Consider the following 15,053-nt stretch of genomic DNA (forward strand, 5'->3'; position numbering starts at 1 on the left):
AGAGACTTTAATGCCACATTAGAGCTTTGGCCAGCAACTTCCCTCCAGCACTCGTACCGGAATATGTGGGCGATAACAGACATATGGAGCTTTTACATTAAAAGTTCTGGCACTACTCCACATGGTGCGACCTGGTCTGACACGAGCGTGGATGGTTTTCCTTTTGAACATCTTCCTTACTCCTCAGGTTTTGAACTAACTTTAAAACATCAAAACCGAATGGCTGTTTCAAGATTTCTTCCCTCTGACTCGGATGACGTGGGGGTCATGCTCTGATGACAAGCCACTCCACCAGCCAATCAGAGGGTCGTGACATGACAGAACCACAAAGAACTCATCAGAAGTTGGGACAGAAATCAGAACGGCTATACACAGACATGCCCGTGGCCATCCTGAAAACACGCCAAAAGGATGCTCAGGCCAACTGAAGTGCCGTCTATTCCAGTCTCCCTTGGATATTGAGTTTTTCATCCAATTCATCCAACTCGAAGTCCACGAGGAATTAAGAGCCTGGGCAGCTGAGGAGTGAGGGGCTCTCAGGCCGCACCCTTCCCTCACTCGTGAACAAGACCCCCAGATACTCAAACTCCTCTGCCTGGGGAAGAATGTCTCCTTCAACCTTAACAGGATATTCGTTTTTAAAACTGGGAACTTGGATTTAAAGGAGACAATTCGCATGAACGCTCTGCAAAAAAAGAAATGAGATGCTGGTGCCACCAAATAGAAGAAACCTCTCCACCTTCACTGAGCCAAGCAATTAATTTTTCTACACATTATGAAGAGCATTTTTCATTTATATAAGCCAAAGTGGATCCTTGTGACAAACAAACAAACCAAAACGAAGAATATTCTTTGGAATCTGTGTATGTGTCAAACAGCGCATGATAAAAAACAGACCTGTCGACCTACTGTAATTGCATCTAGTCAACAGTTTTCATACACACCAAGTCTTGGAAAAAAACGAAACCTTTTTGCTGCATTCTCTTGACAGCATTTGTGGAGAACAAACAGCCTTGCTGCCGTGTCTGGTAATCGCACCGTGAGGGGCGAACAGTGGGCCATTTCTTATTTGAGCGAACGACTGCAGCGGGTGACTCCACTGATTCATTGGCCTCTCAGCAGGTGAAGGTGTGCAAATCAGGAAAATCATCAGTCGTGGAAAAGCTGAAGCTCCTCTTGTCTAAGAATTGATTCAATCTCCTTGGGAATGATGAAGTGCCACAAAAGCAAAACACAAACACACGAAGGAAGTTATCAAAGTAACCTTTTCGACACAATCCGGTGAACTTTTTCACAATCATCTATCCATTACAGGACACTACACCGATGGAAGTGCTCAAGCCTTCGATGGAGCGATCACTTATGTGTCCTTGAAGTCTCAAGATCCACATCTGTAATGACGGGGTTCCAACATCTGTCACACTGACTGAAGGGCTCTTCTGAAACTGTGTTTCCCACAGGAACGTTTTCCTTCCGATCCTGTCTTTCTTGGAGCATTAACAAGCCAAAGTGAGACCAGTACATCGTTCCAGAAATGTGGCGATTACCTACAGGCGCAGACCTTGTGAAGAACAATGGAAGACAGCCCGGAATCCAGTCAGTTGCGCTGGGATCATGCCGTCTGTTTTGAAATGAAATAACTTCAAGGGCCCTTGAAAACGGAAGATTCTGCTTATTGAAACGTTTCCAAGTGCTCTCTTTAAAGATCGGTTTTTAGATATTGGATTTTGAATGACCTCAAAGATCTGAGGGGAATTTAAATCAGACATTGTCGTAGGAAAAGCCTGTGCATTCTTCTGCACAGCGATTGCCACCGTCTATACTGCAGCTGTAGCAATATGCCATGGCCATGGTGCTCAACCAGAGAGGCGTGATTAACATTTAGAACCCGGGAAAGTGTCAGGTTGATCAAAGACCTCTGACACGGGTGGAAAACGGCCGTGAGTTAAGCCTGGATGAAATCCAAGGAGGCTCACAACCAAGGGAGAATTTTTAAAGATCAGAGCATATCAAAGTGTCAGATTTACACCCGACCTGTGTCAAGGGAAAAGAGCAGTTAGTGATTAAGATTGGAACAAGTGCATGAGTCTTTGTAGATGTGCAGCACTAGGATGCTGATGCGGAGGAAACGCATGGTGTGGAGCTAGAAAAATGTACATGACGGCTGGTGGTTCTCATGAGGCAGTTTGTTTTTCTGGGTCGCATGTGCCACAGAAACCCAATTGTTTGTCAACAAATGATCAGACCTACTGTACTCTTCACTTTTACAGATGATTGCAAAGTGAAGGCGGTTTGTATAGCTTTATTAGGTGTTCACATGACACACGTGACCCGGCCTGTTGGGCAAGTTTGACTCGACTCCACTGAATATTCTGATTAGTGTCTTCAGCCGTAAAACAATTGTCTTGCTATCACCTCTTTTTTTGCTCCACTACATGCGCCAGTTAAAGCAGATGAGAGTGGTAAACTCCTCAAAATGATGCACGTTTTTATGCCAAAATGTCCGTATCAAACTTCAAACTAGTTTCGCTAAAGTGCATTCAGTTGGTTTCTGTTCCACCTGATGTCCATAATGTGTAGCAGCAACCGTCTGTGTTCCCTTGCTGCTGCAGGTGAATGTGCCAGGAAGGGATCAATAGAGTCTCTGCGATCTTCATTCATCCAGACAGGCATCAGCTGCCATTTCCAATACCATTTATTTGGACTCGTAGAGGAAGCCTTTTACAAAGCCTACGTCAAGAAATTTACTTTAATCATGGCCGACTGTAGACTACAGCTTGTAAACTCCAATAATTAAATCGGTGAACATTTGGTTGAAAAAAATGAGAATTTAAAATTGATCAGTTTAGGTGCAAATCGTATGTGTGACATTTAGGAGAAGTCTGAGTGGCAAAATCACAGAAAACATTTGTACTTGTACTCGCTGTCACATTGAATTATGCAGGTAACAGTTCAGTTTTGAGCTTTTTCAATACATTTTTATCGACAAAATGGACCAAACCCAACCAGTGAACCAGTGGTGACATTTCCACAAAGAAACAACCCAAGTGGGAGGCGGGGGAAAAAACTATCCGGAGATTCTGGGACATTCTGAGAAAATTCTTATTCAAATTGTATTTTAGATTTCACTTACAGTACAAGTTAAGTTGACTGTGTGTTGAACATTAGCAATTGCATTTTCATTTATTTGGATTTGTGAAGCTGATTAGTGGTTTTAGTGGCATTTAATTTGAGTGTTACTGACACTTTAAGAAAGTGCACTGTATCTCTGCAAAAGTGAAGCTGAGTTCAGTTGACAAGTGCTTGCTTAAAGAGCCACATGGTTTCCTAACTGTAATATCTCTTTGTTGGATTGGAAGAATCAGTCAAGGATTAAAGGAACCTGTTTATCACTTTAACTGTCACGTGTAAAGTGTTATTTGTTAGTTTTGTTCTGTTGCCGACTTCTGGTTCCATTTAGATAGTGTTATGGCGTCTTCCTGTGTGCACCCTGTCTGTCTTGTCCCCTCTCCTCCCAATCCTCTTGTTGTCCGCACCTGTGCAATTGCTGTGCTCCTATATTTGTATGTGATTTGTTAGTGCGTTCCATCGATGTCTACCGTCAAGTCAAGTCCTGTCAAGTGAGTCAAACGTTGCTGAGGAGTCAGTTTTTACTATCTAGTCGACCTCCCTTCCTTTGATAAGCAGTAGTTTTTTGATGCCGTACTTGTTTGGAAATGTTGTCTGACATTGCCCTCTTTTTGTGATGCTCCTTTTGTTCATTGCTCACTGGGAATAAATCTGCTGTTGTACTCTTGAGCCTCATCTCCAGCATGTGGGACCAAGTCTTGGGTGATCGCAACATTTACTTAAGAGTCATGATGTTGGTTTTTTTACCTTTTCAACTGAACGAGTAAGTTCCAAGGCATTTTTTGGGGGGATTCTCAAAAAGTAAAAGAGGTTAGAAGAGAGGGCATAGATTTAAAATCATGTCTCCATTTTAACAGGTGACGCAACTTTCTGAAAACGATGACTGTCTGTGTGGCCTGGACTACAGTGTCGTGCTGTTCAGCAGTAGCATTCATCTTATTGTCAATATTAACAAAAACGCAACTCCGTTATAATGAGCAGCAACGATGGTTGTTCACTCATGTGTATATTTTTATTGAGTTTGTATTGCCTCCAGATAAAACGATGAATCTGGAGTGAATTAGTGTGATCCTCTATCCAGCCCAAAACTCTTAACACTTCGGGTCCTTTCAACAAATCCTTGGCAGCAGCGAAACAATCCACAACGGCAGACACACACACCCCTCTGTGTGATCAGTAAACCCACTTTCATATGGAAAAGGAATGAAAAGACTGTCCAGGAAAACATTTTTGGGGGATAAAAATAAAGCACACCTTTCCCTCCAGAGCTGAGATTTTTCTCAAGTGTGCCAAATAGTCACCGTGGAGTTCAGACAAGCTTCTTTTGTATTCACCAATCAACAGAAAGCTGTGGTATGCAGCAGTCTTTTTGACTACAGGTGTTTGACAGCTGAATTAATTCTGGCAAGATTTGAAGCCATTTAAGTTGAATCTGAGCAGAAAAGCTGTAGCAGTACATGCAGGATAACCAGGAAGCACTTGTTCTGCAATGATAACTGCAGGAGTTGAAGTCGATAATGTGGCAGGCCAAGCTCAGGACACAACCTGCTGGTTCAGGATCAATGACAGATACAACACAGAACCAGACGTGAAAGCAAACACTTAAAACACAAGGATGTATGAGCACGGTTGGAGACCGTGGAAACAGTGTATTCAGCCTGTGTTGTGCGTAGCAGAATGGTGAGTGTACGCATCCATGTGTGCACAGTCCTACCTTGACCTGTCCAACGTAGGCGTTGTTTTGCTCCTCAGTGACAGTGAAGTTTACTGGCAGCGACGAATCAAACATCGGGTCGTTGTCATTGACATCTGTCACCACGATTTTCACTGTTGCAGTGGAGGTCTGTGTACACACAAACACACATCGGTGTTATCGCAGAGCAGCTATTCAGTCTTCTGTTGAAGAACTACTTCTGAGAAGAGCCACTTTTTTGTTAGTTTGCGGTGTTGAACTCCACTCATGGATGTGTTTGTCCCGTTTCTCAAATGTACAGACTCGTGAGTTTCCTGTGGTCCGTGGGAAAACATCGCTGTTTGCTTGTTCCATGCTGCACATTGTTTGCAGCAGAAACACTCGGAGAACCGACTTTGATCAGCGGCAAAAACCAGAACCCAGGGATTTGAATCCCACTGGTTGCAACACACTGTTGATATAGCTTCTTCAAATCACACGGACAGGCTGACGGGAACACTGATGTGCAACTCTGTTGAAATCCAGTGAAACACTACAATACAAGTTTTCACATGAGGCAGTGTCGAGATACTTTCACACCAGCGGTTAGAGCACAGTACGGTGGTTATAACTCAGATGGCTTACATGTGATCAGGAGCCTTAATCATACTGTGTAAAATAAATCCATTCAGCAGCTTGATATTCAAACAAGAGAAGGATTCCCAATGGAGACATTGTCCTCAGAGCAAGGAGAGAATCAGTGAAATGGTTGAAACAAGAATAAAGAGCAAAGAAAATACACTTCACAGACGTTTCTTTTTCTTCAATACAGCACATAGGTCAGACCGGAAAATCTCTACTTTTTATAATTCTGTTTTGAAACTGCACAGAATTTAGGGACTGTTTTAAAAATGTTTAAATAAACTCACCACTTTTTAATGTCCTGAATACAGAGGGGGACGACTGCTGCAGTGACTTTTCTTTCGGTCGGGGAGAAATGTTTTCCCATTATGTTCATTTAAAATTTATTTCTAGTTCTTTCACTCTGGAGGAAACTTCCAAAACGGTACACACACAAATAAATTATTTAAAAAAAATAGTATGTTCATATTGTTGCTGCAAACAACGTGATGTAAAACCATTGAGCAGAGGTTGGCAGCCTGGGGACCACATGCAGTGAAGTTAGAAGTCATGAAGTTAGAGCAAAAGTAAAATTACTTCCTGATTCTAAATAACTCATTAGCTATTCATGCATTTTTCAAATTAATGTATTTCATCTTTGCCTTTCTTTCTGAATTAGGTTCTTTTAATGAGTAAGGCTCATTTTAAAATAATGTTCAGTCCTTGAAATAAATAAATGAAAACAAACATAAATATATACATTGTAAGAAACTTGCCTATTAAAATCATATTTACATTCCAAGTCATTCCATTTTTTTCATACATATTGAGAACCTTTCATAAAACATTTAAATGAATAGTTCAATTACTTACTTACTTGAAGACAGTAAACCACAAAGCACTGCAAGGTAAGTGATAGAAGGTCTGTCTAAATTCAGGAAACCCCAGTTTTCTCTCTTATACAGTTTGTAATTCATCCTTCTTTTTGAATTTCAAATCTACCTCTGATAGTACAGCATTAAGATGCCTGTGTTGCTTTAAGGTTCAGTGCTCCCCACACCATCGCTCAGCATTAAATATGAAATAAGAGAGTGCCAAGTATATCGCACGACATTAGTTCAGCCAGAGCACTCTAGACGTTAAGCATCAGCTGACTGGCATCAGCTGTTTCATTCATGATTCACACTCCCTGGCTCATTCGGCAACCCTTTACTCAGACGAGCAACAACCATGGATGTTTATGCAGGAGCCAGGCATGTCTCCCGAAATCTGGCACGTCCCACCATCGCTCATGCAATTCCAGGGTCCTTTATTGCTTCTGCTCATATCATCCTCCACATATCCTGTTCTGAGGTGGAGATGAGATTTTGTTGATGTAGTGGTGTGCGTGCACATCTGTGTCTGCATGGTGCTAAACCTGCGGCTCATCACAGCGGGGTCCGACTGGGCAGTCTGGGGCACAAAGCCGTCAAATATGCTTACGATGGGTTGTGCCAGAAATGAGAATGAGCCAGTGTTTATATTAGGTCAAAAGAGAATGGGTTGTCAGACAGCTTTACATTAAATCTTCTTGATATATGTGTGAGAGCATGTACATCTTAAGAAGCGGAAAGAGAACTAGAGAAGCACCCACCCAGCCAGTCAATACAGCCCAATAGAATCTCCCAATGACAAATAAAAAATAATAAGAAAAAATAAAAAAATAACCTGGATCCAAATGTTGAAATTCATCCCAATACTAACAAACCCTTTAAGAAAATTCCTGGATCCAGACGGGGATTTGGATCATTTGAAAATGAATCATTTGTCCCTTGTCCCATTTCAAACATTTCCTGAAAACTTTTCAAGATATTTTCAACACAGACAGAACACTGACAAACCAACGTCACAGAAAACGCGAATGGTTTGAATGTTATAGCAAGGAGGGACTGCAATGCACAATCTCTGCGTTGAATTACAGGCCCAAGAAAGGAATATTAAACAAAGAAGTCAGAACACAAAATCAGCATCATAGTAAATTTGAACACGTCTTCAGACTTTTTTTCGAAAGACATCATCATCATGTCCCGAAAGTCTCACATTTCTTACCAAATTTCTTTATGATGATTATTTTTTCCCTGAGTTTTTCGATTGTATCATTCTCTTTTTATGTCATCTGTTACATGAAAATCACCATTTTTGACCGTCAGTTTTACATACCACCCCATAACACGGTAAACAGTAAATGTTCCAGCTAAATTCACACCATTTGGTTTACTAAGCGTAAACTAAATGGTGTGCCTTCTGCTTCCATAGCGGATGTCTTTACTCGATAGCTGATAAGTCACACACGATTAAAGGCTGTTGCATCAGGCCACACCTCAAGCGGCCCAGTCACTCTCTGCAGCCAACTTCTCCAAAAACAAACACTGCACATGTGCACTGAAAAGAGCATCCAACCGAACAGCAGAAATCTCGACTACCTGACCTAAAAAAAGAGTCCTGGTTAAATATGAGGTGAATTAATAAAGGCGAAGTGTGAATGGCACCGGTTTTGTGGAATGACCCCTCAACCTTCAGCTCAACTTCGAATAACCTTTTTTTCCTCCTGGGAGCAAATTTCTATGAGGTTTAAAAAACAAGTGATTTGGGGGTACCTTCATGGTATTTCAGAAATCAGATGAATAAATGCCTTAGCCCAGGGGAAATAAAGGTTTGCTGTGTAAACCTCCTCCAGTAACACATACCTCACAAGAAGACTCAACATTCACATAATTTAACCTGATACTTGGCGCTTTGGTGGCTCATGTGAATGTCTTATGGTACGGGTGACAATAACCTGCATGAATGACTCGTCAAGGTTGCAGTGTCAGCGTAGCTGTTCGATTCATTTGCTGACCTTTGAAATTACAGCAGGAAAAAGATCAGACGCAAAAGCGATACACTTTGAATTGCAACCACCTTGGTGGGAGAAAAATCATTTCCACTGGTTTCTACATTGACCTACAAATTCCTGGAGCTGACTAAACTGCGGTGATCGATCTTGGACTACAGAGATTGGGCGCTGACAGAGAAGCCCTGCAGGCAACCAGACTTCCAGACAGTCTCTGTGAAAGGGGATCAATAAACCTCCGACTGCTGGGCAAAAGCACTGACAGAACACGGGAGCATGGGCTTCAGTTCGGCGTCAGGAACCCCCTGCTCTGCATGATCCAACATCAAACGTGGTTCTGATTGTATTCTTGTCTGAGAGCACTTTTCCGTGTTCCCTGGAAGAGGATTTGAAAGGTATATAAAGTATGAATGGAATCGTAATTTTATAGTATATTGAAGAAACAGAAGTACCGGGCAGAAGAAGCATAGCAAGACAACAAATGAGGATCATGGTTGTTTTCTTCTGCTCCCATCGCTTGAGGTGGAGGAAGCTGGCTTGCTGTGGCAACCCCGACAGGAAATGCCAAAAACAATGTTACAAGTGGTGCACAGTCCAATGTAAAAAATGAATAGAAAACTAATAATGTCAATATGCTATTAAAACTATTTGTATATTTGTAATGAATGAACAGCACCTGAATGTAATTGTAATGGAATATTAATATGATATAATAATATAATTATTTAAAGAAAAAAAAGTCTCACATAAGCAGAGCAAAAGAAAACCTTCCTAAATAATTATAACATTCATTTGCTACTTTTTTTTTTTTTTTACAGTAGTGTCCATGACATGTACATCAACACATCAAAAAAAAAAAAACCCAAAAAGCTCCTCTTCATTTTTCAAATGTTTTGAATGATTTTTGTTTGCTCAATGGATGACTTAAAAATGTCCCATTCTGTCATTTAAATACACATGTGATGACAGAGAATTTGTGTTTGTCACTCATCTTCCATCAGTCTATTTTTGTATCACTCAGCCTCCTCCTCCAATCTTCCCCCAGCTTCAAACTCTCATGGCTGCCACACTGAGACACACAACAACGGCAGGTGATCCACTACGTCTCATCAGAAGTGACAGAAAACTAGGACTAAATCAGTTCAGGCTGAGATGGGACTCAAAAAGCAGCACTGACATGTGTCCAAATGAACAGAGTTGTCAAACTTTCATCTCAAGTTGTGTGACTCATGCTGATTCGTGCAGTAATTAAAAAAATGGACGGGTGGCAGGAAACGGTTTTGTAAGAAGCCAGCAATAAAATAATGAAGTCCGCCTGGTGATTTATCGCGCTGCACTAAGTTTGGATGGCACCTCATGTTGTTCATTGTCCTTACAGTGGGGCGGGTTTAATACATGGGCTGGAAGGGTCCTTAACCTGTGGCACTATGATGGATTCACCGAGCAAATAGCCAATTAGGCACTTTGTAGTCTGACACGCTCACAACAGGACATTTAATAATAGGAGAGACAGTTGTGTGTGTGTGGCTGTGTGTGTGTGTGTGCGCATGGAGACAACCCAAGGCCTTTGCAGTGATACTGATTAATGGGTTCATAGAAGACAACAATACTCCAATCTTTTTCTTTCCTTCTTCCTTTCTGTCCTTCCATCAGTTTGTATAATTTGTTTGTGTTGTGTCCTTTCCTCTCTCGTTCGTACACTCCGGCATCATGACTTGGGAGAGCGGCGTAAAAATGAAGCTCCAGTTTGGATTACAGTCATGGAGAAGTGATGTACACTCCACAGCACCAGGCCTTCTTGCTCAGTCTACAGTGGACGGATGGGTGAATGTAGACACAGTACCCTGGTTCAGCTCTTACACACAACAAAGGTGTGACTGCTGCTGCAAAGGAAGAGCTCATAAAAATGTATGTGGCAGGCTAAACAGGTGAGCACCTTTGGCGAGATTATTTGCAATTATTAAATAGAGGCCGCATGCTTTTGCAACACATCCTCACTCTCCATGCGCTGTATATTGACGTTGGGAAAGTTGCTTGTTGCGTCCTTTTTGAATGATAAAGCAAGAGTCCAAAATGCCACCAAGGTTTCTGGCTGTGGTTCTTATGTTCACAGTGCTTCATGGGGTCCTTCAACCTTTTCCTGGCTGTATCACTGAGCTGATTAAAGCCTTTTTCCAGGACCTCCAATTCTGCAGCACGGAAAGTCACAGCTGCCTGGCATAATGGCAAGCTGTACCATCTCCCCACTGGCCTCTACCATCTCAATGGAATGAATAACTCGAGCCTCTCAGTGGGTGGTCCAGTGCAAGGGGAACGTCAGAAGAACATGTTTGGCAGTTTAATGATGACATGATGGGCATACTAGTGAGTGGTATGCACAAGACTGTTGGTCAAACTCCACGCCAACAAAGATGACCCCATCTGGTCGATCCTAAAGAAGATGGTTAAAAGCCTTGGTCGACAATATTACGCAGCGCTAGAAGACAAAGAGGTGGAACAAGGTACCATCAGTGGCCACAAATACATCAAAAACACTGACCTCCGGAGAATGCAGAAATGATGGTCCTTTCAGTTTGCAGTGCCTGGCCTTATGTGGCCAATATCCATCAATGAAAGTATCCAATTTCAGGCCACTAGATTATAATGCTGATGAGGTGAGGGGGTGGCCAGGATTGCCCAGCTGCTTTGGTTCTGCTGAAGCAAGAACTGAAATAATCCCAGGCTCCTTTGGTACGATGCAGTGCTCCTACTTTAGCCACAGGAAGGAATTGGAGACCAGGCACAAGCAAAGACCACCCTACGTCTCTGGGACAAGCCCAATTTGAAATAGGGGGTTTTGGTTTGGGACCAACACCCACATGGCAGAGGGCTACCACAGCAGAAAGAGAAAGTAATAGAAGAGGTGCGCCACCACGAGGAAGTGAAAGGGGATGGGAGAGCTACGACCCAAGCCAGGACCCTGGATGAAATGGGATGGTGGAGAGCAGAAAAATCACCTGGAGCAAGCTGTGGAGTCCAATAAATTGAGCTCTACATTTGAAGGTTTACAATCAATTCTGCTGAAGCCGACAGATCTTCAGCAGCCAGGCCTTAGTAGCTCGTTGTACAATAAGGCTACTGAAGAAAATTGGGGTCAAATTTGGATAGCAGAAGCAACTAGCAGAAGCAGCCATTGGCTATGGCTGATACAGGGAGCCGCTAGTATGAGACACACCCAGGTCTGACCAGTCTACAATGGGCCTGCCCTGGATGAGGGAGTCTTAAATGGCAAAAACACCCTGTGACCCTGGGGTGCGCTGTTGTATTGAAACCACAGCACCACCAGAAAAAGACCTGTGAACACGCCCCCAACCCACCTCATAACAAAGCCTCATAGTTGCCATCAGTAATGAAGGATGTTTAACACCAAGTCCAAGTCTGCATATAAAAGTCGAGCAGGGTCATCTGCTGGAAGCTGTATTCACTCTTCGAGCACAGAAAAAAAAGATGCATAGAAGTAATATGAGCGTTGCTGCTTTGCCTTTTGAGACATAAATAGCGCACATATTGTCATGGCCCTGAAAGCTTTTCTTTGTGTGTGTGTGTGTGTGTGTGTGTGTGTGTGTGTGTGTGTGTGTGTGTGTGTGTGTGCGCGCTCCATGCTGTTAAGGAAGTAAAAATCCACCCACACTTTGTCTCCCTTGATAAATATGTTTTGGAAAGGGTTAGTTTGAGAGAAGGTCAGACAATTTAAAATTTCTCTCCTCAACAGAGCCTTTAACTTTTCCTCCATTGTAATTGACATGAGACAAGAGAGGACGCAGGAGAACAGAGTGAGAGGGAGAGCGAGGCCGTAATAAACTGAAGAGTCGACATGTCAACTAGGGACCCTAATATGCTTCTCCATTTACTTCGAGTTATACACGGTGTTGGCGAGATGAAACTTCACAGTAACATACAGTATACTGAAAACTGAAAGGACAACGTTCATCCATTTAAGAGTCTTTACTAACAAAAAAACACAAAACTAAATAAAATAAAACATTTAAACAATATATTGTGAGTCATAAATACTCTGCCAACAAACTTCATGCGATCACTGCACTACTGTGAAGATGTTTTTTTAAGATGGGACGTCCCCAAGTGTAAGCAGTGACAGCCCACCTCAAATCAATGTCTTGGTCTGCAGTAGTCAGTGTGACGTTACATGGTTTCAATGTTACAGCAGCTCACTTCAAATGCAGCACCAAGCATCTTACACCTCTGAAAAATATTGAAATAAATTGAAATTGAAATAAAACACTGCAATTGAATGGGAATTAAATAAAGAGCCTTCTGAAGTCGAACAAAAAAAAAAACAAAAAACACACAAATTCCCCAATGATGCGATACCTGTACCATGAGTCTGTGATGCATAGCTGACCCTCTTTGGAGGCGCTTTCAGCCCTTTTCAAATTTGTTTCTTACCTCTTTTTCTCCTACAGTCACTCTCTTATCTTCAGCTGTGCTTGTATTTTCTTGATACTTTTAATGGTCCTTAAAAATAAGGACTTTTAATGGTCCTTAAAAATAATTCTCCTGAAACTTATTTTCACACTGACCCACCATACGTGCTGCGTACCGACAGCTGATGGAACATGACAACTGAAAACGGGTCCTGTTGGATAGAAATGAAGTCAGTCACCTACTGAAGGTTGCAAATCCAACTTGCCACTTTTCTGGCCACTGAGCGGTTTGTCCATCTAGAAATTTAGAACACACTATTTCTAACAACCCAGCACACCATCTCCTCATTAGTTGTCATCGAATCACAGACTGCATCATTTTTGGCCCATGTAGTGTTCTGCATTTTATCCTTGACTATTTGGATTCATGTACTGTCGGAGTGATGAATGTACTGTATGATAACCAGCTTACTGTTAGTGATAACCAGCCTCCCAAAATGTGCGTGTTTACTATAATAATGACTGTATTTTAGTCATTATTATAGTAAACACGCACATTTTGGGAGGCTACACATACATTGTCAGCAAACCACCACATAGTCCAGTTCAGGGTTGCAGGGAGCGCTGGATTGATAAATGCATATTACACACTGAAGCACATTGGACTGAAAGTTGGAAAGACATTCCAAGCAAGCATTGCAACACATGTGCTGAGTCCATTGGATTTGGCAAAACTGCTATTTTAAAGAATTGTCTGATGTTGTAATACAGTAGTTGTGTAATTACCGTATGTTTGTCCATATGACTTTCCACCAGAAAGAACACTCAAATAAACCTCATTTGTAAGGTGAAGCAGGATCTATGTAATCATATATGTTAAAGATATGAAAAAAGATCTTACCCCATCTGGATGTTGATCAGATGCAGTGACCACCAAAGTGTAAAAGTCCACAGACTCTCTGTCCAGAGGCTGGTCCAGAACCAAATAACCAGACCTTGAGAGAGAAAATAGAGAAATACACTTAAGCTTAGAATGTCTGCAACATTAAAGCCAGGAGAAATAAAGGTCCTGGTGTGACCTTGTTGTGTTTGTGAGTTTGTTGTGTGTTTCCGTTTCCTGTATTGCTTCCAGCGTCCGGACAACACGGCTGGTAATCAAGCATTGTTAGATATCTACACTCCGGTGCAAGTTCGTGTTGCCAGATGGTTACTTCGCGTTCCTGTGACTCCACTCTCTTGTGCGCGTTTGATTATTCTCAATTTTGTGTGTGCTTGACTTTTTTTCAGCCGCTTCCTTAGTTGCTCTCCTCGCTTCTCTTCATTGTATCGAGTGCAAGTGTTTGTGAAACTCACCTTTTGTTTTCTCCCATTAAATTTATTCCTTGTGTGTGTGTGTTTAATTCCACTACTGAGCGCTTTTTGTTATTTGGGCATTGTGAGTTTATTCTGAGTGTGTGTTTGTTGTCCCCCATAGTCAGGCTTGAGTTTTGTTTCCAGGTTTTACCCCTCTCCCTTTGTGTTTGTCTCCTTCGCTCCACGTTTGGCGTCGACTCCTTTGGTTCATCGTTCCTGTTCATCTTATCGTTTAATTGTAATAGTCTATTGTTAAAGCTACTCTCGCTCTCCCGAGTCCTCTGTAAGACGCCAACAGGTCTGATTCCTGAGCAGCCATGACAGATTCAGCATGGTTGCAACTTGGATTTTGAGAGACTTTGCGAATAAACAGACTGGTCCTATAGGACTCTACAGTAAGTTCTGAACGCTGTTGATCGTTCCCCTGCTGATGGTTTCCCACCATTTATCAGAAAGTGCTGCAGCTCTGCTGACTCGGCTTTCCGTCTGGCTCCCATGTCGCTTGTCTTCCCAACCTGTAAGCATTTGTCTTTATAAACAAACTACTTTGGGAATTGCACAGAATGACAGCAAATGCTAATTACAGTACGGTTTCTCTGTGCTCATGATCTCTCTGCTGATGCAGATGGTGCCTGCCACGATATTAAGGATGAGTCTCAGAGGTGCTGTCATGGTTCAGTGGCGTGTCATTAAAAAAACAGTGACTCAGCCAGCAGCAGAAATCCCACCAGCCGACAAATATATGTTAATTAACTGTGGGTTTGGTTAGTCGCTGAACAAACGATCTGGAATGGACCCGTTTGGACTCTGGAATGAGTTAAACTTTGGTACATCGCTAGAGGGGACCACACGCAAAAGGATTTTCAATATCTTAAATAACTTTCTATTTTGATTCAGTCCGAGTCATCACACATGAAGATAAAGAGTCTGCTGACGGTTATGTCTGTGGCAAGACTCTGCCTCATCGCCGGTCAAGAAGCTC

General features: G+C 42.2%; 1 protein-coding gene across 4 annotated transcripts in view; it reads right to left on the reverse strand.

The window, feature by feature from the left end:
• LOC128758639 (protocadherin-15-like) overlaps positions 1-15,053 on the reverse strand; it is a 175,399-nt gene that overhangs the window by 64,751 nt on the left and 95,595 nt on the right. For all 4 annotated transcript variants that reach the window (XM_053864808.1, XM_053864806.1, XM_053864805.1 and 1 more), the window contains 2 exons: positions 13,620-13,713; positions 4,844-4,972 (listed from right to left, as the gene is read on the reverse strand). In XM_053864808.1, coding sequence (XP_053720783.1) covers positions 4,844-4,972; positions 13,620-13,713 — 223 coding nt within the window. The remainder of the gene's footprint in view (positions 1-4,843; positions 4,973-13,619; positions 13,714-15,053) is intronic.

This window comes from Synchiropus splendidus, chromosome 5 (assembly GCF_027744825.2).
Source record: "Synchiropus splendidus isolate RoL2022-P1 chromosome 5, RoL_Sspl_1.0, whole genome shotgun sequence".
Lineage (NCBI taxonomy): Eukaryota > Metazoa > Chordata > Actinopteri > Syngnathiformes > Callionymidae > Synchiropus > Synchiropus splendidus.